The sequence below is a fragment of the Beta vulgaris genome, chromosome 2 (assembly GCF_026745355.1).
Source record: "Beta vulgaris subsp. vulgaris cultivar EL10 chromosome 2, EL10.2, whole genome shotgun sequence".
NCBI lineage: Eukaryota > Viridiplantae > Streptophyta > Magnoliopsida > Caryophyllales > Amaranthaceae > Beta > Beta vulgaris.
Genome location: NC_079203.1, coordinates 50,610,626 through 50,632,470, shown reverse-complemented (window position 1 = coordinate 50,632,470; position 21,845 = coordinate 50,610,626). Strand labels below are relative to the sequence as shown.

Here is a 21,845-nt window from a genome sequence, read left to right as displayed (position 1 = left end):
TTTGGAGCTTCATGTTGCTTATTTGCTCATTTCTTTACCTCCAAGTAAGCAAATGAACAAGAATTTACTCTTGGTTGTAGTTAGGGGTGAAAGTTATTCGGATAAAATCCAAAATTCAATCCAATCCAATCCAAATTAGTAATTTGGATCGGATTCGAACTGTGTTCGGATTGGATTCGGATTGAGAATTTTTGAAAAATTGGATTTTCGGATCGGATTGGATTGAGGGTAATTGGATCCAAAAATCCAATATAACCAAATAATAATATGCCTTGTATTATGTATCTAGATTGGGCTTAAGTGCTTAACTGATTTTTTATTATAAAAAAACCTACTCCATTGTCCAATACACATAGAGCTTCAATCCTTCCCCTAAAGCACTAACTGCACTTAATTCCTCATTTCCTAAATCTATTAGGCTGTTGTTGTGCTTAATCTATTTCATCGAAAAATTAAAGTTTTAAAAAAATCGGATTTTCGGATCGGATCCAATCTAGAGTATGAAATTTCGGATTGGATTGGATCGGATTCAAACCCTAATTGGTTTGGATTCGGATTGAAAATTTGAAATCCAAATTTTATTCGGATCGGATTGGATTAGGCCCTAATCCAAACCGCATACCGAACTTTCACCCCTAGTTGTAGTACACATACGGTGCTGTCGGTGCACGGGATTGTATAATGTAAACTATGCTACACTGCACTAAATATTCCTCTAAGTGAAAGTATTGGGTCAGACCGTCTGACCCAATAACTTCCGTCGGACGGGCCTGGCCATCAAAAACGCGCGGGCTTTCCTTTTTTTTGTTGATCAGCAGTTTTGTTTATTTTTAGAAAAAACATATAACGGTTATTAGGTCATTATCTTTTTTCGATTTTGAAACTGTTTTTTGGATTTCTACTTGATTCTGCTAGTTTTAAAACTGATTCTTCTTCATTTCAAAGAAACCGATATATTATTTACTGATTATTTCTAGAATTTTTCTGCTCCTCTGCTTCTCTGCTGTTGAAACTTAGTGTGTTTTTTTGTTCGTAATCCATTACGTTTGCATCGCAAATATGGTGAAGAGGATTAGGAATGATGATTCTAGGTATAATTTCGTTTGTTTTTGCTGCAAATTTTTTTTTTGTTTTCAAAATTTGAGCGTTTTTGTTGTTGTAATTGTAATGTAGCCCGAAGTCGAAGAAGGTGAAGAGTCTTGGATCTTCAGGAAAAATTTTGGCAGTGTCTACTGCTGGGAAGAAAAGAAAGATGGTGATTATGATCCAAGGTAGATTTCAAGTTCTTAGAGTAGTTTAGATATTTTTTTTTTCTATTTTTGAATGTTTTCAGTTTATCAGAGTATTTATTTCATTTTTTTTAGGGTTTGTGTTTCAGTTTTTGTTGTTTTATACACATGTTTTCAGTTGTTGTTGTTTTTCAGTTGATATTTATATATTCTTTCAGTTGATTATAATATTCTTTCAGTTGCTACTTGTATTCTTTTAGTTGATGTTGTTTTCAGTTGATATTTATATTCCTTCAGTTGATTCTTGTATTGTTTCAGTTGATTCTTATATTCTTTCAGTTGATTTTGTTTAGCAAATAAGTCTAACTGAAGAGCAAATAAGTCTAAGTGAAGAGTTAATAAGTCTAACTGAAAAACTAAATAAGTTTAACTGAAAACTAAATAAGTCTAAGTGAATCAGTCTAACTGAAGAGTAAATAAGTCTAACTGAAGAGAAAATAAGTCTAACTGAAGTGTAAATAAGTCTAACTGAACACTTAATAAGTCTAACTGAATCAGTCTAACTGAAGAGTAAATAAGTCTAACGGAAGAGTAAATAAGTCTAACTGAAGCGTAAATTAGTCTAACTGAAGAGTTAATAAGTCCAACTGAAAACTAAATAAGTCTAACTAAAATCTAAATAAGTCTAACTGAAAACTAAATAAGCCTAACTGAAAACTAAATAAGTCTATCTGAAAAACAAACAAGTCTATCTGAAGCACTATATAGACTAGCTGAAAAACGAACAAGTCTATCTGAAGCACTTTATATACTAGCTGAAAAACGAACAAGTCTAACTGAAGCACTATATAGACTATCTGAAAAACAAATAAGTCTAACTGAAGCACTATGTAGACTAGCTGAAAAATAAACAAGGCTACTTGAAGCACAACAAATACTAGCTGAAAAATAAAGAAGTTACTTTGAAGGACTGTAAAGAGTAACTGAAATATAAACTAGTCTAACTGAAGCACAATCTATATAAGCTGAAATGCAAACAAGTCTAACTGAAGCACTATATAGACTATCTGAAACACAAAGAAGTCTAACTGAAGAACTATATAGACTACCTTAAAAATAATCTAGGCTATTGTTTCAGTTGATGGTGGTCTGCTTTTAGTTGATGTTCGTATTCTTTCAGTTGATCTTTGTATTTTTTCAGTTGATGCTGTTTTTTTTTCAGTTTTTATTGTTTGATTAAACTTTGTTTCTTTCAGATGTGATAAATCCTTGTCTAAGAAGAAGGCAAATCTGATTTATCACCAATCAAGTTTTCATTTTCAAGATCTAATCCCGATCAACAGAAAGACACATTTGATAGATCGTATGTTTTTTTCATTATTCTCGTTTTATATTATATGATTGTGTTTTTTTTTTATGTTTTAAAGTTATTTTTGTTCACTTTTGTTAGGAATTTCACTGAGCAAGAAATAAAGTCAATTAATCTACAAGTATTGTCAGACTATTCCCATTTAAATGAAGTGGTTAGTAATTTGAGTGATGAGCAAAAAAGAGACATTAGGGATATTGGGTTTGGGAGTCTCTTAGATATTAGGATAAAGAAGTTTTGTCCTAATCTGAATTTGGAGGTGTTGTTAAATTACAATGCATCTGGAATGATGTTTTCAACAAAGAATGGTAAACTGATTTTTAATAAGTTTACCATTAGTGATGTTTTGGGGTTACCTGTGTCAGATAGAGTAGAGGTTATAGATGATGACGCCTTTAGGAGGAAAGGTAGTCAGATAGAGGCTGGAAGTGCCAGGAAGGATTGGCATAGGTTTCTTGGTATTTCTGATCCCAAGAAGGTATATATTGGTAGAAAAAATTGGGATGATTTGTTTAAGAAATATGAATCCGGGGATGATTTCAAGAAGTTATTTGTTATCTTTTCGTTGTCCAAGCTTCTATGTCCTATAGCTGATTTAGGGCCTGTGCTGAAATGTGCCAAGAGTTTAGAAGATGTATCTGCAATTTCAAGTTATGACTGGTGTGGATATATATTGAGAAGTCTTTGTGCTGCTGTTTTGGACTGTCATCAGTCTATTATGATTAAGAAGATTGAGCTTGGACAGAAGAAAGTATCATTCAAGCTTCGGGGATGCGTCAGCGCTTTGACTCTTGCTGTTATTCACAACTTCAAGTGTCGTAATCTGGATTATTCAAATGTCGGTAAGCCATTTATCAGTTATTGGCAGGATGAGAAGGATTTGACTGATGTTGTGAAGCAGTTTGAGATCAACATGGATTTTATTCTGCCGGTGAAGCGTGAAAAACAGAAGGTTGAGTTTAAAACTCCCATTGTTAGTGTTGCTAGTAGGAAGTCTGGTTCTCCTATAATTAAGGTGGTTGAGGGTCCATCACCTTCAACTAGGCAGCTTATCATGGATCTTCCTCATAGTTTGATGACTGATGAAGAAAATAGATGCTCTTGATGTTCCTGTGAGTTTCATTTATGTTATGTTTTTATTTTTTTTACTCTTGAACTCTAAGTGAAGACTGTTGACCTCTAACTGAAATAATGTCAGTTCTAGCTGAAGAGCAAATAAGACTAACTTAAAAGTAAAGAAGTGTAACTTAGAAATAAAGAAGTCTAACTGAAACTATGTAACTGAAGAGTTAATAAGTCTAACTGAAAATTATATTAGTCTAACTGAAAACTTAATAAGTCTAACTTGGAAGTAAATAAGTCTAGCTGAGAAGTAAATAAGTCTAACTGAAAATTAAAGAAGTCTAACTGAAGAGTACATAAGTCTAACTGAAAACTAAAAAAGTCTAACTGAAGAGTACATAAGTCTAACTGAAGAGTACTAAGTCTAACTGAAAAGTAAATAAGTCTAACTGAAAACTAAATAAGTCTATCTGGAAACTAAATTAGTGTAACTGAAAACTAAATAAGTTTATTTATATTTCATTTAAGTTTTCATTTGATAGTTTGATTCTTTCAGATGGTCCTTATTTTTCTGTTTATGTTGTTTCTGTGTCATCATCATATTGATTTGTTTGTTTATTCTATTTTGCTCTTTTAATTGAAGGAATATGTGAAGAACATGCACAAGTTGAAGAGGAATGCGCTTGCATTCTGTCAAGTGAATTTGGAGATTGCCCAGAATATTCGGGAGGAAGGCGAGAAGCTGTCTCAAGACAGTATTTCTCTGGATGATAGTGAAGTATTTAACCCAGATTTTCTGAGTCAAATTGACGACATATGCAAGCGTCATTTGGAAGCGAAAGACAGTGCAAACAAAGTTGATCCTACAATTTCACTATTGGTGAAGCGGCCTGTTGAATTGGAGTTTGGAAGAATTGAAAATGTTCCTGATTTGGATTCTGGTGTTCATGGAGTTGATTTGAAAGAAGGAAGTAAGTTCCTTTCATTATATTATTTTCATGTTGTAGTTTTGTAATCTGGTTGGAATAAAAATTTTAGACTCTAAGTGAAAGAAATGTTTAACTGAAGAAGTGAAATAGCTAACTTTGATACTCTAACTGAAAGAATAAAATGACCAACTGAAAACTTTGACAGTCTAACTGAAATAATATGAGCACCAGCTGAAAATGAGATGAATACTAAATGAATTTTTTCAATTCACTTAAGTTTTCATTTGATTGCTGGATTTTTTCAGTTTATTTTTTTTTTTCATCTGTTGGAAACATTGTTTCAGTTTATGTGTATTTAGTTGTTTTTTTATGTTTTGAATGAAGATGATGAAAAAGAAGGAGAGGAGGATGAGAAGAAGATGAATGCTGATGATGATCAGCATAAAGAAGATGATGATGATGATGATGATGATGATGGTGATGATAAGGATCACCAGAATTATAATGAGAGAAAGGATGATGATGCTGATGATAATGGTGATCCTGGTCTTCAAGGAGATGAAGACAAAGGAGTAGATAAGGACTGGTCTTCATGGAGATGAAGACAAAGGAGGAGATAATGGTGATCCTGGTCTTCAAGGAGATGAAGACAAAGTAGGAGATAAGGATGCTGGTCTTCATGGAGATGGAGAGGAAGGTGGAAGTAAGTTCTTCTTATTGTATTGTTTTAGTTTGCTTAAATGAAAAAGTTAAATAGCTAACTGAAAGAATAAAAAGACCAACTGAAAAGTTTGATATTCTAACTGAAATAATATTAATACTAGCTGAATATCATATAATACCAAATGAAACTTTTGTATTTGTTTTTATTTAATCTGGTGGAAAAATGTTTTAGTTTGTCAATGAATTTATTCATTTCTGATTTTGTGTTTTTCAGTTATTGTGTATTTTTTTTTTTTTATTGTTTTTGTTTTTGAATGAAGATAATGAGAAAGAACCGAAGGAAGATGATAATAAGAAGACTGGCAATGCTGATGATGATTGTGGTCTTCAAGGAGATAAAGAGGAAGGAGGAAATAAGGATTTGGATGCTGGGGTTCATACAGAAGGAGAGAAAGGAGGAAGTAAGTTTCTTTCATGTTATTCCTAATTGAAAGAATTCAAAGACCAACTGAAAAATGTGATGCTCTAAAGGAAATAATATCTTATAAATAGCAACTGAAATACTGTTTTAGTTTGTAACAATATGAAAACGAACTGAAAAATAAATAGGAAGTAAGCACTATAAAGATTACTTGAACAATAATTGATGAAGTATTATAAAGTGTAGCTGAAAATGATTGTAATAGTATCAAATAAAAGAATAATTATACTAAATGAAATAAATTCAGGACCAACTGAAAAGAAAATAAGTCTAACTGAAAACTAAATAAGTCTAACTGAAAAGTATATCAACTGAAAAGTAAATTAGTCTAACTGAATCAGTCTAACTGAAGAGCAAATAAGTCTAACTGAAGAGTAAATACGTCTAACTGAAGAGGTAATAAGTCTAACTGAAAACTAAATAAGTCTAACTGAAAACTAAGTTAGTCTAACTGAAGAGTAAGTAAGTCTAACTGAAGAGAAAATAAGTCTAACTGAAGTGTAAATAAGCCTAACTGAAGAGTTAATAAGTCTAACTGAAAACTAAATTACTCTATCGAACACTTAATAAGTCTAACTTAATCAGTGTAACTGAAGAGTAAATAAGTCTAACGGAAGATTAAATAAGTCTAACTGAAGTATTATAAAGACTAGCTGAAAAAATAAACAAGTCTAACTGAAGGACTATAAAGACTACCTGAACAATAAACAAGTCAAACTGAAAGAATATTCAGACCAACTGAAAATTTTGATACTCTAACTGAAATAGTCTTAATACCAACTGAATATCATATAAATATCAAATGGAACTTTTTATATTTTTTTTTTTTTTTTGTTTTTGAATTAAGATGTTGAGAAAGAACAACCAAAGGAAGCTGATAGGAAGAGGAGGAATGCTGATGATGATCAAGTCAAAGGGGCTAAGGATAAGGATAAGTGTAAAATTTCTACACACGTCCCTACTCGCACCGCTGCTGGTATTGATATTGTTGATCTTCGTACTCCAACTCCTCCTCCTCCTCCTCCTCCTGTTGTTGAAGCAGTTGAGAATGTATATAGCAGAAAGTCTTGGAGAGTTGATTCTTCTGCTAAAAGGAAAAACATTGCTGATTTCGATGCCCCTTCATTCCAACTATTAACTCCTAGTCCTGTTGTTGAGGATCTTCCATACAGTGCAGAGAGTGGTGAGGGTGTTGGAAGTTCAATTCCAATCATCACTCCAGTAAATGTAAAATATCCTCGAGTAAGTATAGTTTTAGTTTCTGTTTTTTTATTTTTCTGTTTCAGTTAGTGTATGTTTCTTGTCATTTAGTATATCTTTTATTTCAGTTAGTGTATGTTTGTTTGTTGTCAGTTAGTATCAGTTTATGTTTGAGTTAGTGTAAGTTTCATGTCAGTTAGTGTTTCTTTTTTGTCAGTTAGTATTATGTTATGTTTCAGTTAGTGTATCATTCTTGTCAGTTAGTAATTGTTTAATTTTCATTTGGTTTATGTTTCTTGTCATTTAGTATCTGTTTTATTTTCAGTTAGTGTATGTTTATCTTTCAGTTAGTATATCTGTCATCCTTTTTTAATATTTTAATTGAATGCAGGGTGATGGCTCTTATTCTGATCAATCATCATACAAATCCTACAAACCTCAGAAACAATTAAAGTCAGAAATCCCTTCAACACCTGAATTATTGAAGGGGTGGGACTATGACCCTTCTTCAGAGAAAGTTGGGAAAGTTGTGAGAGTTAAGGAACCAGGTGATGATTATGACGATGAAGGTTTGGAGGACCTGATTGATAGGATTGCTGATCATGGAGTTGAATCATCATCTCACAAGGCTAAAAAAGAAGAGGATGAGAAGAAGCTGGTGTTGTTTCATCTTCTACGCCTGGTTTGCATGCTGTTCCTGTCAACAACCATGGCATAATATTATGTCGAAGTTTGCAGCATTATAATAGATATTTGAGTGATCTGTCTCCTGACCAGAGGTTGCTGGTTGATTATCTATTTTACAATGAGTATGAAGATGTTGCATATATGTCATTGGATACAGATTCTGAGGAAGTGAAGATGAAAAATGACATTATGCAAAGTGAACTTACAAGTGATCTCATTGTGGATTTTGATAATCCTCATAGCAACTATGCGGTTCAGCTGTACAAATTCGACTTAATTAGCATGCCTCGTCAAGGTTGGCTGACAAGTGGAGTTATTGACGGATGCGTCTTCATGTTCAATAGGCAAGAAGAGGAATCACCTTCTGCAACAAGGAGATTTTGGTTTAATATTATGCCTTTTGTAAGTGTTGTTATTGCTTAGTTTTATATGTTTGTTTTCATTTGGTCATATTATTTTGTCAGTTGGTCATCTTCTGTTTTTCAGTTTGTCATGTTATGTTTTTCAGTTGGTCATATTATGTTTTCAGTCTAATAAAAAGTAAATAAGTGAACTGAAAACTTAATAAGTCTAGCTGAATAATAAATAAGTGTAACTGAAAAATAAAGAAGTCTAACTGAAAACTAAATGAGTCTAACTGAAAAGTAAATTACTCTAACTGAGAAGTAAATAAGTCTAACTGAAAGCTTAATAAGTCTAACTGAAAACTTAATGAGTCTAACTGAAAACTTAATGAGTCTAACTGAAAACTTAATGAGTCTTACTGAAAACTAAATGAGTCTAACTGAAAAGTAAATTTGTCTAACTGAGAAAGTAAATAAGTCTCACTGAAAACTTAATGAGTCTCACTGAGAACTTAATGAGTCTTACTGAAAACTTAATAAGTCTAACTGAAAACTAAATGAGTCTAACTGAAAAGTAAATTTGTCTAACTGAGAAGTAAATAAGTCTCACTGAAAACTTAATGAGTCTCACTGAGAACTTAATGAGTCTAACTGAAAACTTAATGAGTCTAACTGAAAACTAAATAAGTCTAACTGAAAAGTAAATAAATCTAACTGACATTTTAAAAAGTCTAACTGAAAACTAAACTTAATGTTTCAGTTTGTCATAATATCTATTTTCTTTTGTTGTAGAACTATATCAATTGGTTGTGTGCTGAGAAGGTAAAAAAGGTTCAGTTTGAGAGTGAGATTGCTGAAAATGAGATTATTTTGAAGAACCTGGAGGGCACTAGGCAGTATGATCAGAAGTTTAAGGAATGGGAAGAAAACAAGAAAAAGCTTATTACAAAAGATGATGATTTATTCTACAAGAAATGTAAGGAAGCTATTTCTTCATGGGTGAAATCATTTCCACGCAATGATATTCGAGAAGCTGAACTGGTTAGTTGTATTATTGTTAACTATTTTTTTATTTGTTCAGTTAGTGTAATTTTCTCTTTCAGTTAGTGTATGTTACTTGTCAGTTAGTCCTAGTTTATGTTTTCAGTTAGTGTATGTTTTTAGTTCAGCTAGTGTTTTTAGTATTTCATTTTGTTTTTTGTTCTCTGTCAGGTAGACTTATTGCTTTTGCATCTTATGTTTATCTTCCAGATTTTTGTTCCTGTTCACAAGGATGATCATTATACTGTCTTGGTGCTGAACAAGAAAGCAAAAAGGATTGAAAATATTGACAATCGTACAGACATGAAGGACATTGATAGATATAAGCATGAGGAATTTAACGGTCTTACATACTTTGTAAGTACCTTTTTATGAGCATTTGTATTTTTTTTTTGTTCCATTTTATTACTTGTTTTTTAATTGTTGTTTTTTTTTTTGATCTTCAAATGCAGTGTCGTGCTTTTGATTCTTTTATGAAAGAGACTATGAGATGTCGTGATTTTGATCGTCTCCACCATTGGCAAACATCAACTCTTTACTTCCCTTGGAGAAGCAAGGACAACAATTTTGATTGTGGTGTCTATGCAATCAAAACCATGGAGCTGTATGACGGTCAAAATACTAACCATGCTGCACTTGTTGACCTAAAAGGGTATGATTACTTTATTTTGCTTGTTACATTTCTGTTTTTGAAAGTTTTTTAATAGAAAAAGGTATGATAGCCAGTTAGTGAAGGACTTGAAAGACTAGCTGAAAAACAAAGATGTCTAACTGAAGCATTATAAAGACTAGCTGAGAAATAATGAAGTCTAACTGAAGCACTGTAAAGACTAGCTTAGAAATAAACAAGTCTAACTGAAACATAATAAATACTAGCTGAAAAACAATCAAGTCTAACTGAAACACAATCATTACTAGCTGAAAGCATTATAAGGACTACCTGAAAAACAATGAAGCACTATAAAGACTAGTTGATGTTGTTGTTTATTTTCAGTTAGTTTTATTTTGTAATTGTTACATTTTTGAACCTTTTTTAATAGTTTTGATTTTTTTATTTTTTAGGCAGCCACCAAAAACCTTGAGCGGTGTAGGCTTGCTCTTCGTCTTGTGGACCATCCTTTAAACAAACTGAGAGAGAAAGTGAAGCATGACTGTTATGTTTGGTCTGCAAAGAAACCTGAACTGATGGCAAGACAGAAGATAAGGAAGGATAAAGAGGCTGTTCTAGATAAATTAGCATTTAATCGATCAAAGAAGACGAATAGAAAAGAAGCACACATTTTACGGCGAAGGAGGGATCATGAGGCGAAAGTAGAAGATGTGTTGAATAATAATTTTGGAGACAAAGTGAAAATAGAGCAACTGTTGAAATTTCATTATTGTTAGGTGCCAAACTTTTTTTTATTATTATTATAATGTACAGTAGAAATAGAAACCATTGAATTTTGCAATGTACAGTACAAATAGCACAGAACTCATTTTACATTTTATACTGTGTTCTTTAATGAATTGTACATTTACACTTACTTTGAATGGAATACATTTGTGTAAAAATGTAGTTGTTTGAAAATTAATTGGAAAAATACAAATACCAACTGAAAAATGAAAAATCTAACTCATAATAATAAGTGTATGACATATATTTGTAAATATAAATTTTAAGTCTAACTTATACACTGTAAATAGTAGCTGAAAAACAAACAAGTCTAACTGAAGAGTTGTTAAGTCTAACTGAAAAATAAACAAGTCTAACTGAAGCTCTATAAACACTAGCTGAAAAATAAAGAAGTCTAGCTGAAGCACAATTAATACTAGCTGAAAAATAAATAAGTCTGACTGAAGGAAATTTAACACTAGCTGAAAACTACACAAGTCTAACTGAAGCGTAATTAATAGAGGCTGAAAATCAAATAAGTCTAACTGAAGCAGAAATATACACAAGTCTAATTGAAGTACAATTAATACAAGCTGAAAAATAAATACGTCTAACTGAAGCATCATTAAGACTAGCTGAAAAAGACACAAGTCTAACTGAAGCAGTATAAAGATAAGCTGAGAAATAAATAAGTCTAACTGAAGCATCATTAAGACTAGCTGAAAAAGACACAAGTCTAACTGAAACTGAATTAATATAAGCTTAGCTGAAAAATAAACAAGTCTAACTGAAGGTCAATAAATACTAATATTACTGAATTTCGAGTAGCTTAGGAATAAACAAGTGTAAATTTCAATACAATTACTGAGTGGAATACAATTGAAAACTAATATTATTTGAACACTATTCAACTTGAGGTACATTTGGGGTTTTTGTTCCATATTCGTTCGGATGCCTTGTCTTCATTTTACGCTTCTCAAAATGTCCTTTTACTCTCTTGTTTCCCTTTGGTGGTCTTCCTTTTGTCTTTATCACTTCAGGATTTTCAACTGTTTGTCTTCGTAGTTCTTCATCTTCGATTTCTTGTTGTTTTTGTTGATCAGTCTTGAAAACTTCTTTCACTGATTTGTATAATTCCTTCAACGACTTGTCACATAATGTTCTTGCATCCTCATTTGATTGACATATTGACACTAGGTTGTAGAAATTCTTGGTTATTGCATGTCTCCATGGTGTCCACAACTGTGCATTTTGGCTTTGGTCCTTGTCTGCTTTAATAAATGTTTCTTAGTCAATTAGTTCATTTGACTAACTAAAATTTTCAGATAGCTTAGAAATTCTTTCAGGTGGTGTGTTAATTGTTTCAGTTAGTTAAGTGTTAAACCCCACACCCCCCAAAACCCCCCTCCCACACACAAAGAAAACCCCCAATTAATGTTCTGGTAGTAACATTAATTTATCAGTTAGTTATAGTAATGTTTCAGCTGGAGCCTTTTTTTTTTCAGTTCACTAATTAAATCTTTCAGGTGATCAGTTAATTGTTTCAGTTGGAGTCTTCAGTTTTTCAGTTAGTTGCTTTCATTTGTCAGTTAGTCATATTGATTTATTTCACTAACCTTGAACATTCTCCCATACTGCTGACTTTGCAAGTCTTGTCCATCTCTTAAGGATATATTGTTGTGGTATTTGAAAATGCTGAACATGTGCATGACCCTTATTATGTGAAAGCAAAGCATCCCCGTCTCTGTGAAGCATTGACATGAGCACACTAATTCTGTTGTCGCTCATCGTATGCTACTGTATGTGAATTGCTGAAATCTTCTTCTGGTGAGACTTCAAACAACTTCAGCTGTGAGTTTTCTGTTGCAAATGCTCGTAAAAATGATGCCATTGCCCACTCATACTCTGTTTCAAAGTCATTATATAGTGCTAGTGTGTATACATCAGCTGCATGTTTCAGAAGCTTTGATTTGGATTTGACGGCTTTGGGACGTTCAGTTCTGTTCCGGAAGTTGTCACTAGTTTCATTGCTTCTCCCGTTTCACTGTTTGCTCAAATATATGATAGAATTCAAACAGGTTTGTTGTTGCTTTTGCATTGAATGATATTGCCTTATTTGTGACTTCACTTCTTTGTGATGATAAGATTCCAGCTGAAAACATATCCCTGTTTAATGCGGTGCACCACTTGTGTCTCTGATCATATACTTGCTCGAACCATTCTTTTTTCTCGTGTCCATACAATTCCATCATTTTCGCCCACAATTCTTCAAAGCCTGATTCATTTTGACACCCCATCAAACAGTTCTTGAACATGTTCTTGAAGTCTTCATTGGTCTTGAGGGATCCGAAGTGGCTTACAAAGTTCTTCTCTATATGCCAAAGGCAAAGCCTATGTCTTGTATTTGGGAAAACCTGATTTAAGATAGTACATATTATGCTAGAAATCACTTTCATTTGAATGCTTGTGAATCTAATTTAAAAGGTAAAGAAATAATATGAAGACCAACTGAAAAATTAAGAAGTCTAACTGAAAACAGTGTAAATGCTAACTGAAAATTTCATTAGACAAAAAGAAGTAATATGAAGCCCAAATAAAAACTAAATGAGTCTAACTGAAAACTAAATAAGTCTAACTGAAAACTAAAAAAGTCTAACTGAAAAGTAAATTTGTCTAACTGAAAAGTAAATAAGTGTAACTGACAACTAAATAAGTCTAACTGAAAATTAACTAAGTCTACCTGAATAATCAAGACGTCTAACTGAAAAAGAAAGAAGTCTAACTGAAATAGTGGAAATAAATGAGTCTAACTGAAAACTCAATGAGTCTAACTGACAACTAAATGAGTCTAACTGACAACTAAATGAGTCTAACTTAAAACTCAATGAGTCTAACTGACAACTAAATTAGTCTAACTGAAAACTAAATAAGTCTAACTGAAAAGTCAATGAGTCTAACTTAAAACTAAATACGTCTAACTGAAAACTCAATGAGTCTAACTGAAAAGTAAATTAGTCTAACTGAGAAGTAAATTAGTGTAACTAAAAAGTAAATAAGGCTATCTGAAAAATTAATGAGTCTAAATGAAAACTAAATAGGTCTAACTGAAAACTCAATGAGTCTAACTGAAAAGTAAATTAGTCTAACTGAGAAGTAAATTAGTGTAACTAAAAAGTAAATAAGGCTATCTGAAAAATTAATGAGTCTAAATGAAAACTAAATAGGTCTAACTGAATTATAAATAATTAACTCAAACTGAAGACTAAATAATTCTAACTGAAAACTAAACAATTCTAACTGAAAAATACCTTTTCAATTGCATTGCCCATTGCCTTATCTTGATCAGTGAAAATTGTCTTTGGCTCTTGTTGGCACATTGCTCTCTTGAATGTTTCTAGTAGCCATTCAAAGCTCTCTTCCTTTTCATTAGTTATGAAAGCACATGCAAACATTGTTGTTTTCCAATGGCAATTTATGCCAACAAATGGTGCACATATCAGTCCATATTTGTTTGTCCTATATGTTGTGTCAAATATCATAACATCTCCATATGCTTTGAAGTCCTCCAACATCATTGAATCTCGCCAAAAGTAGCTGACGATGTTGTTATGTTCCCCAAATTTCAGCCTGTAGAAGAATGCAGGATCATCATCCGCTCTTTGCTGAAGTAAGTCCAACACACTCTGCATATCCTTTCCTTCAACCAATCTTGTTCTGTACTGTGTGATATAGTTTAGATGGTCCCTTTTTGTGTGGCCCACTACTTCTTCTGATCCAGCCTTATGACACAAAAAGTTGTATGCATGCATTGGCTTTATGCCAGATTCAACCATTGTTTGTATTAGTTGTCCTTTTTGTTCAGTTATCTTCCTTTCTGATTTCAGATGATGTATTTCTTGTTGTATTACCAACTCATGGTTGTGCTGCAACTCATGAGCTACTACAACAAAGTCTTCACCAGGTTTTTCTTGCTTAAATCTGACCATGGCTTTGCATGCTGTTCTTGTTTCATTGACTACTCTTTCCTTTCTTTTGTTGGTTGGCTGCTCAACATCTGGTATCTGAACAGGTTTTTCTTGTTGTGTGTCTTTTTCTTTTGGTTCTGTTATTTTGTTTGTTGATTTTGAGCCTCCTTCCTTTGAGCAAACCAAGTAGAATTCGTATATTGAATTATCAATTCTCCTCCTCCTTAGAGTTTGTTTCCTAATACTAAATCCTAATGCTCTTGAGTGTGCTTGATACAAGTTGTAACCATCTTTGTGATCTGTAACATGTCTCCCTATTAAACTGCTACTGATATTTTCGTCATTGATGTACTTGAGATATTCATGTTCAGCTGTTGAGTTCATTGTCAAAAAATTAGGACACTAACTTAAAGAACAAAAGCACTAACTGAAAACTAAACAAGTGTAGCAGAGAATGATTGTAATAGTATCCAATGAAAGAATAATTATACTAAATGAAATAAATTAAGGACCAACTGAAAAGAAAATAAGTCTAACTGAAAAGTCTATGTTAATCAAACTAAATGAATATGTCTATCTGAAAACTAAATTAGTGAACTGAATATGTCTAACTGAAAGCAAATAAGTCTAACTGAAAACTAAATAAGTCTAACTGAAGAGTTAAAAAGTCTAACTGAAAATAAAAAAAGTCTAACTGAAATAACTAATTAATCTAAAATGAATCAGTCTATGAATCAGTCTAACTGAAGAGCAAATAAGGCTAACTGAAAAGAAAATAAGTCTAACTGAAGAGTTAATAAGTCTAACTGAAAACTAACTAAGTCTAACTGAAAACTAAATTAGTCTAACTGAATCAGTCTAACTGAATCAGTCTAACTGAAATGTAAATAAGTCTAACTGAAGAGTTAATAAGTCTAACTGAAAACTAAGTTACTCTAACTGAACACTTAATAAGTCTAACTGAAGAGAAATAAGTCTAACTGAAAACTAAATTACTCTAACTGAACACTTAATAAGTCTATCTGAATCAGTCTAACTGAAGAGTAAATAAGTCTAACGGAAGAGTATATAAGTCTAACTGAAGCGTAAATAAGTTTAACTGAAGAGGTAATAAGTCCAACTGAAAACTAATTAAGTCTAACTGAAAACTATATTAACTGAAAACTAAAGTACTCTAACTGAACACTTAATAAGTCTAACTGAAAACTAATTAAGTCTAACTGAAAAAGAAGTTAATGAGTGAAAAATAGACTTTTGTTGCAATGTAAAAGGTAATTTTATGCATACTAACTGATACAATCAAAATTATAACTGAAAATGAGTAAATGCAATTGAAAATTAAATTTAGACATACACCTGTTACTTTGTCTTGTATTCCAGCTGATTCTTCATGTAATTTCTTTCTTTTTTTTTCTGATGTGATATCTGTGTTACGGTTTTCATTGTTTAGTTCAATTTGTAATGTGAGATCTCTTTGAGTATTCTCATTGCCCAGATCAATTTGTAACGAACTTGCGATTTGTGAATTCGAATCTTCGGCTGACATTCTTGTTCAATTTGTAACGAACTAGATTTCAGTAGTGGAACTAGATTTGTAGTGAGAAAGTAGAAGTGTTGGATATGTTTTTGTTCTTGAACAATGGCGGATGAAGCGGATGAAGGGGATGAAAGTGTTTTTCTTGTTTTTTTTGTTTTTTTTTTATTTTTTCGGTCTTTAATAAGTCGCGCGCGTTGCGTTGTTGCTCGTCCGATGAGAGTGTTGTGTCGGACGAGTCCGACACAATACGTTCTCTTCCTCTAATCACAAGCTGTAGACTTGTAGGGGATAAATTTCATTGTGTAGCATAACTGTGAGGGTACAGATTAATACTTCATCTATCAATACTTGGCAATTATTTTTTAACAAATCTACTTTAGGGCAAATTCTCCGAAGATAAAATGTTGTGATAGGAGTCCCTCAGAAAAACAAAAGAAGCTATGATTGTTGAGTATATAGCTATGGGACACATTGCAATTTTGATGACCTTCCGTCCTCAAATCACATAACTTCATGCAATTAAAAGAAATTACCTTATCCATAATTTTATCGACCAATATAATTTGACGGTCTCTCTTTTCAAAATTACAAATGATAATGTTGACCTCTAATGGACATCAAGTCTATAGTTACAATGATATAATTGCATAAATCAATAGAATGACACAATTCTTCTACTAATACCATTGTATACCAAGTTGACACATATAAAAAGAACTTATATATAAGTATAAATTACCAAGTTAAGTTTGATCTAGTGGTAAGGAAAGAACCTTCTGACCTCAAGGTTGGGACTTCGATCCCCACTAGGAGTACTTTGGGAGAAGAAATTTCTTCTTACCACCCCCTCTCAAAATATCTCGCCTATACCACACAAATTTCTTTGTTGATATAAGTGTGTCTTTTTACAAAGTGCCACTAAATTCTTTTTCTAGCTCCCAAAGTCTTCGTGCAGGACAATACAATTATTAGGGTCTATTGTGCACATCGTATATTTAAACTAATTTATAGCTCATTTGAAGTGTTTTTTTTTTCTCTGATGGAATGCTCATTTGAAGTGTTTTTTTTTTCTCTGATGGAATGCTCATTTGAAGTGTTGGATGTACCATATAAACTTATAAAGCAGAAGTAATTTGTATAAGTGCAATGTGCAATGTGCAATGTGCAATGTGCAATGTGAAATGTGGTCGGAAGAATCACGTGCGACGAACTCACCTACATGATTTGGGCGTATTGCTACATTAAATGGGTATAGTTATTTGTGATGGGCCTATCATCACAGCAAATTTTAGATTTTTTATTGAGAAATCGCAATCGTGACATAATGTTAATATAAAGTGGACCCCATTTCGATTTGGGCTCAGCTTTGCCATCGACTTTTGATTTAGGTAACTTGATTTAAATCCACGTAATATGTACTTCAAGTTATAAAAAGATATGCAATGATCATAGTACATTAACATCAAATTGTAAAATATTTTTTACAAAAATATAGGACATTTAACGTATTTCGAGTGGATACTAAACTTCTTAAAAATTGTTTTATATAAAGTAATAGAGATTCATCAGCTTATAAGATTGTTGACTTGTTGAGTCCTTCAACAAAATTGTTATTATCATAAAGCATAAATCGACTAAAGCGTTAAATACCTGAAAACCGAAACATATAAATTATAAAGACGAACTCAATATTTTTTGTGCCGTGTTTAATTTTACAAAATATGGAACTAATATCATAATAGTCAAATATGTATACTTTAGTTTATAAATAAGAAGAAAAAAACTGAAAGATCAAAATGGAACAGATAGTATAAAATTAAAATAGATTGCCTCTTTATTCTTAATAGTCAGGATAACTTTTTAGAATGATGTTTCAACTATATTTTATCGTCTTTTTTCTACAGGATTGTTCAGAGAGCCATCTATAATATTTTTCTGTTTTAAAAGAAAGGAAATAAAATGCAATGTCTTTGCTACACACAGTTTGTGGCTTATGCATCCACATATAATCAATCAGTCCCTCAATTTCATAATATAGTGTTTATTTAGTTTTTTCATGGTATCCAAGATTTACCTTTGACCTTCAATATCTTCAATTTCGTATTAATAAAAAATCTAAAAGTTAATATTGTGAAAATACACATTAAGGCAAACCTAACAAGATCTTACATGAGTATGTTTTTTTGCATATATTAATGAAAATATTTGGATAAAGATTTTTAAAATTTGACCTCAAGAGAGAGAAACAACTACAAGCACTATATTATGAGAAGGATGGAGTATTAAGAAGTAAATCCAAGTGTTTTAATTATGCATTTCAAGTAGGTCACGGGTAAATGACTAAATGTATCATTCCTAGTGATGTTATAGTCATTGAAAAAACTAGTCGGGGTGAGTCCGTCTAGCTTTGTTGATAAAATCTTGTACGAAGAATACCCAACGTCTAAAATTGAATCTCGTCTACATCATTACGCTTAATAGTTTATTTACAATGGAAAAATATAAAATAATTAGACAGCTTAAACAAACTCAAAACTTCATGATAGGGGGAATTCTCTATGAAATTTCTTGTCGTAGGTTTAGCTTTTTCCCACATCTTTTGGCTTTTTAGAACATAAAAGAAATAAACAAACACTCGTATCCTCATATTTCAAGAGTTAATAGTAAAAGGTCAAAAGAGCTAACTTTTGCTGCATTTGGAACTTTGAGAAATCATATCAATAGTATTTGAAAGTTTGTATCTTTTTCCTATGTGCTTTGTCTAGGTGGTAATTTTGGATCCAAATCTAAAACTTGGAGGGAAAAAAGATTCAATGAGATTAAACTTAAACTATCTTTGTGGGAAGAGAACCTTCAATATGTTAAAGAAGATAAAGAGTATCTCTAATCTCAACAAGTCTAAGACGAGATTCGATCTTAAAACCTCTAAAGAGTATCTCTAATCTCAACAAGTCTAAGACGAGATTCAATCTTAAAACCTCGAGTAATTAAAAAGGATGTCTTGTCCTTTAAATTAATCTTCAATCTTTTATTGTGAATGACATGTCATTATAACTTTTTACTTTTTTTTTTTGTACCGTTCCCAAACTTAATCAACTAAGATTAAAACAAACATCAAGTGTAGTGATGTAGCCCTTAAATGAAGAAAACTTATAGACTTGTTTGGTTGCATGTAAGAATTAATTAGTATTTCTTAGAAAATAACAATTTTCTTGAAATTTCATTTCCTAGGAAGTGATAAAAGTTGTTTGGTTGATCACGGAAAGAAAAAGTTTTTAAGAAAAACTTCCCATGAGAAGTAACTTCCTCCATTTTGTGGGAAGTAGAACTTCCTATAAAGTACAACTTCCTATATTTTTGTGAGCCAAATAACCTCACTTTATCTTACTTCCTAAAAAGTTCTACTTTACATGAATTCTTATGTCAATCAAACAACCCATTACTGAATCAGATGATTTACTGGACTACAAATTATCAAATTGTAGTAGTAAAAAGGAAATCAAAGCATGAATTTTAAACTAAAGATGATTAATCTCTATTGTATAAGGCAACACATGGGGGACACCAAAAAATAAGAAAAGGGTTAAAAACAAAAAGAGAATGGTAACCGCTAACCATATTTCCCAAAAAAAAAAATTATAAACCCTAATTTATCTCTAACTCCCACAAACAAGTTACACTGCAACATCTTCTTCATCATTATATTCTTTTCTTGATCATTTGTAAACAAAAAACACAACATACTGACAACTACAATTCCCTTTATCAATTTTTGTAAACAACTTTGGACGAAAATTATTACTAAAATTAATTATAAAATATATGATTTCGCACGCATAACGTGCATATAAGGCGAGTGAACATATATATCAAAGCATTCTGCATGAGAATCTTGACTTTAATATGAAAAACATCTCTATCTCGTGACATGACATCTAAAACCTAAGCTAAAGCAAATATTGACAATTCTAATACAGTTCATATTATCCATTAACTTGTCAAAGATTTGAAAATTTTGGAATGGAGCAACATATTAGACAAAGTAAGAGTAGCTTTAATTCTTTATTACCAAGAAGATTTGAACAAGGAAAAAGCCATTCCAAGTTCAGACAAAAAGCTAACTACTCTATAGGAGAAAGAAGATCAACTTGAGTGCTTTTTGACTTCTTCTTGTTAATTTTTACCCATTGTAAAATCTTTTGTTCCATCAATCATGCAAAAGTTATGCCTTCTAATTGTAGCACTTTCTCTACATGATTGCGTTTAATACATCGAGAAAGAATAATAGGTTTAGCTTTTCAATAGAAGTTATTGGATAAATTGCTTGACTAATAACTTGGATCCATTGTTCCCAATCCTTTATTTAAGTCACCTTTATTTTATTTTAGTTTTTTTTTTTTTGAAATCAAGAAAAAAAGTTATTGATTCTTTTTTTTTTGGCGTAGTTAATGTATTAATATATTGACAATAACAAAAAAAAATAAGATTCCTTTTCCTTGTAGATATCATTAGCAACTATGCATTGTATCTTCTGCTACTCGCAATTAATTACATTTTTACTCTTGTTTAATATGAAGTATTACAAAAAAACACTAACATGCTTATAATAGGCATGTACTCGTTTGATATGTTCACTTTTTCACATAGAAACTAATATTAGGCTCGGACAATGCTAGCATTATTGGAAGAAAAACTATGGTCTCATTGATAGCATATCAATTAGGTCTAGATCCTAGTTTTTCATTTTCTTAAATTATATTGCCATCAATTATATTTTGTTTTGAAGAGAGAAATATAAGATTTTTTTGGATTAATATACAATCTTTAATGTTAAAGCTTGAGGTTGCAACATTAACGCTTATAGTGACTTTTTTTTTAGATGTATGAAGATGATTATAACGAGACTTTTTGAATAAGAAAGTTTACTAGATGATGGATAAACTCACTTGACGATTAATTTTATTATATATAGATACATAAATCACACTACAAACATATTGGTAAAAAATATCATAAGAAAAATAACCATTGACCAATCATATATTTGTATCATTGTATGAGTGCATCTCACACAATACAACTTCAAAGTCCCAAAATAACATTATAGAAGTATAAAACACAACTCCAAGGAGAAGCACGTGACCTATAGGGCTATAGCTTATAGGAGATCACTGAGCTGTAAAGCCTTGACTAGAGGATTAAGAGGAAGTAGAATATAGATTTTTCACATAATGCTTTGTTGCTAACAGACATAGTAATAATAGTAAATTATCTTTTTATCTAATCCATAATTACAAGTTTACATCCAAATGTAGAGTTTAGATGAAAGGGAAATATAATAATCATTTACAAGAAATAAAAAAGATTATGAAGCATCAAACTTGCTGAATGGGCCAGCCTAGCGTTGTTTCATGATTGGAACTTCTATCTTGTCTAGAAAGTAACATATGGCAGCAAACTAGCTATTATAGTACTCCCTCCGTCCCATAATATAGTGCCTATTTCATTTTTGGTGGTCAAACTTTAAAATCTTTGACCGAATATTCTCATTTGTATATATAAAAAAAACATATTCATGTAGGATCTTGTTAGATTCGTCTCAATGTGTAGTTTCATAATATCAACTTTTTATATTTTTTATCAATAAGGAATTGAAGATATTAAAGGTCAAAGTTACGTTTTGGAGACCGTGAAAAAAGAAACAAGCACTATATTATGGGACGGAGGGAGTATAATCCTATTTTTAAACAAAAACAATAACTTTATTACTAAGAAAATGTCATATTTGGCCAGGAATTTTCTAAATCACCAATACAAATCCAAGATGAAGAATTTAGAATTAAGAGGCAGCTTATTGTTATTACATACTTCCTCCGTTATATTTTAAATGAAACATTTGCTTTTTCACGCAACCCAACACGCTTTTTCAATCATTAATCTCTTTAATTGTGCACACGTAAAAA

General features: G+C 31.6%; 2 protein-coding genes and 1 long non-coding RNA gene across 4 annotated transcripts; 2 read left to right on the top strand and 1 right to left on the bottom strand.

Annotated features, from left to right (window-relative positions):
* The first annotated feature begins 2,205 nt into the window (after positions 1 to 2,205).
* Positions 2,206 to 2,917, top strand: LOC130590408 (uncharacterized). The gene is made up of 2 exons (XR_008968297.1): positions 2,206 to 2,592; positions 2,680 to 2,917. It is a non-coding gene; the product is annotated as an uncharacterized LOC130590408 (long non-coding RNA).
* A 517-nt stretch (positions 2,918 to 3,434) lies between these two features.
* Positions 3,435 to 7,802, top strand: LOC130590544 (uncharacterized). The gene is made up of 5 exons (XM_057393043.1): positions 3,435 to 3,440; positions 5,166 to 5,292; positions 5,573 to 5,713; positions 6,581 to 6,975; positions 7,325 to 7,802. Exons 1-5 carry the CDS (start codon positions 3,435 to 3,437, stop codon positions 7,649 to 7,651), a joined length of 996 nt encoding a protein of 331 aa, XP_057249026.1. The 3' UTR covers positions 7,652 to 7,802.
* A 4,367-nt stretch (positions 7,803 to 12,169) lies between these two features.
* LOC130590407 (protein FAR1-RELATED SEQUENCE 5-like) lies at positions 12,170 to 14,781 on the bottom strand. Of its 2 annotated transcripts, XM_057392760.1 has the most exons (3): positions 13,689 to 14,781; positions 12,741 to 12,794; positions 12,170 to 12,655 (listed from the first exon to the last, which is right to left on the bottom strand). In XM_057392760.1, the coding sequence occupies exons 1-3, from the start codon at positions 14,727 to 14,729 to the stop codon at positions 12,629 to 12,631; spliced, it is 1,122 nt and encodes a 373-aa protein (XP_057248743.1). In that variant the 5' UTR covers positions 14,730 to 14,781; the 3' UTR covers positions 12,170 to 12,628. The 2 variants fall into 2 exon arrangements, with proteins under 2 accessions (XP_057248743.1, XP_057248742.1); XM_057392759.1 differs by having other exon boundaries at positions 12,170 to 12,794; positions 13,689 to 14,778.
* Between the last annotated feature and the right edge of the window lie 7,064 nt (positions 14,782 to 21,845).

Excerpts from the sequence above, each read along its gene's own strand:
- LOC130590544 (XM_057393043.1), top strand. Across the intron at positions 5,293-5,572 it reads AGATGGAGAGGAAGGTGGAA|ATAATGAGAAAGAACCGAAG; the intron begins GTAAGTTCTTCT and ends TTTTGAATGAAG. Across the intron at positions 5,714-6,580 it reads AGAAGGAGAGAAAGGAGGAA|ATGTTGAGAAAGAACAACCA; the intron begins GTAAGTTTCTTT and ends TTTTGAATTAAG.
- LOC130590407 (XM_057392759.1), bottom strand. The coding sequence starts at position 14,729 with ATGAACTCAACAGCTGAACATGAATATCTCAAGTACATCAATGACGAA. Across the intron at positions 12,795-13,688 it reads TGGGCAATGCAATTGAAAAG|GTTTTCCCAAATACAAGACA; the intron begins GTATTTTTCAGT and ends ATCTTAAATCAG.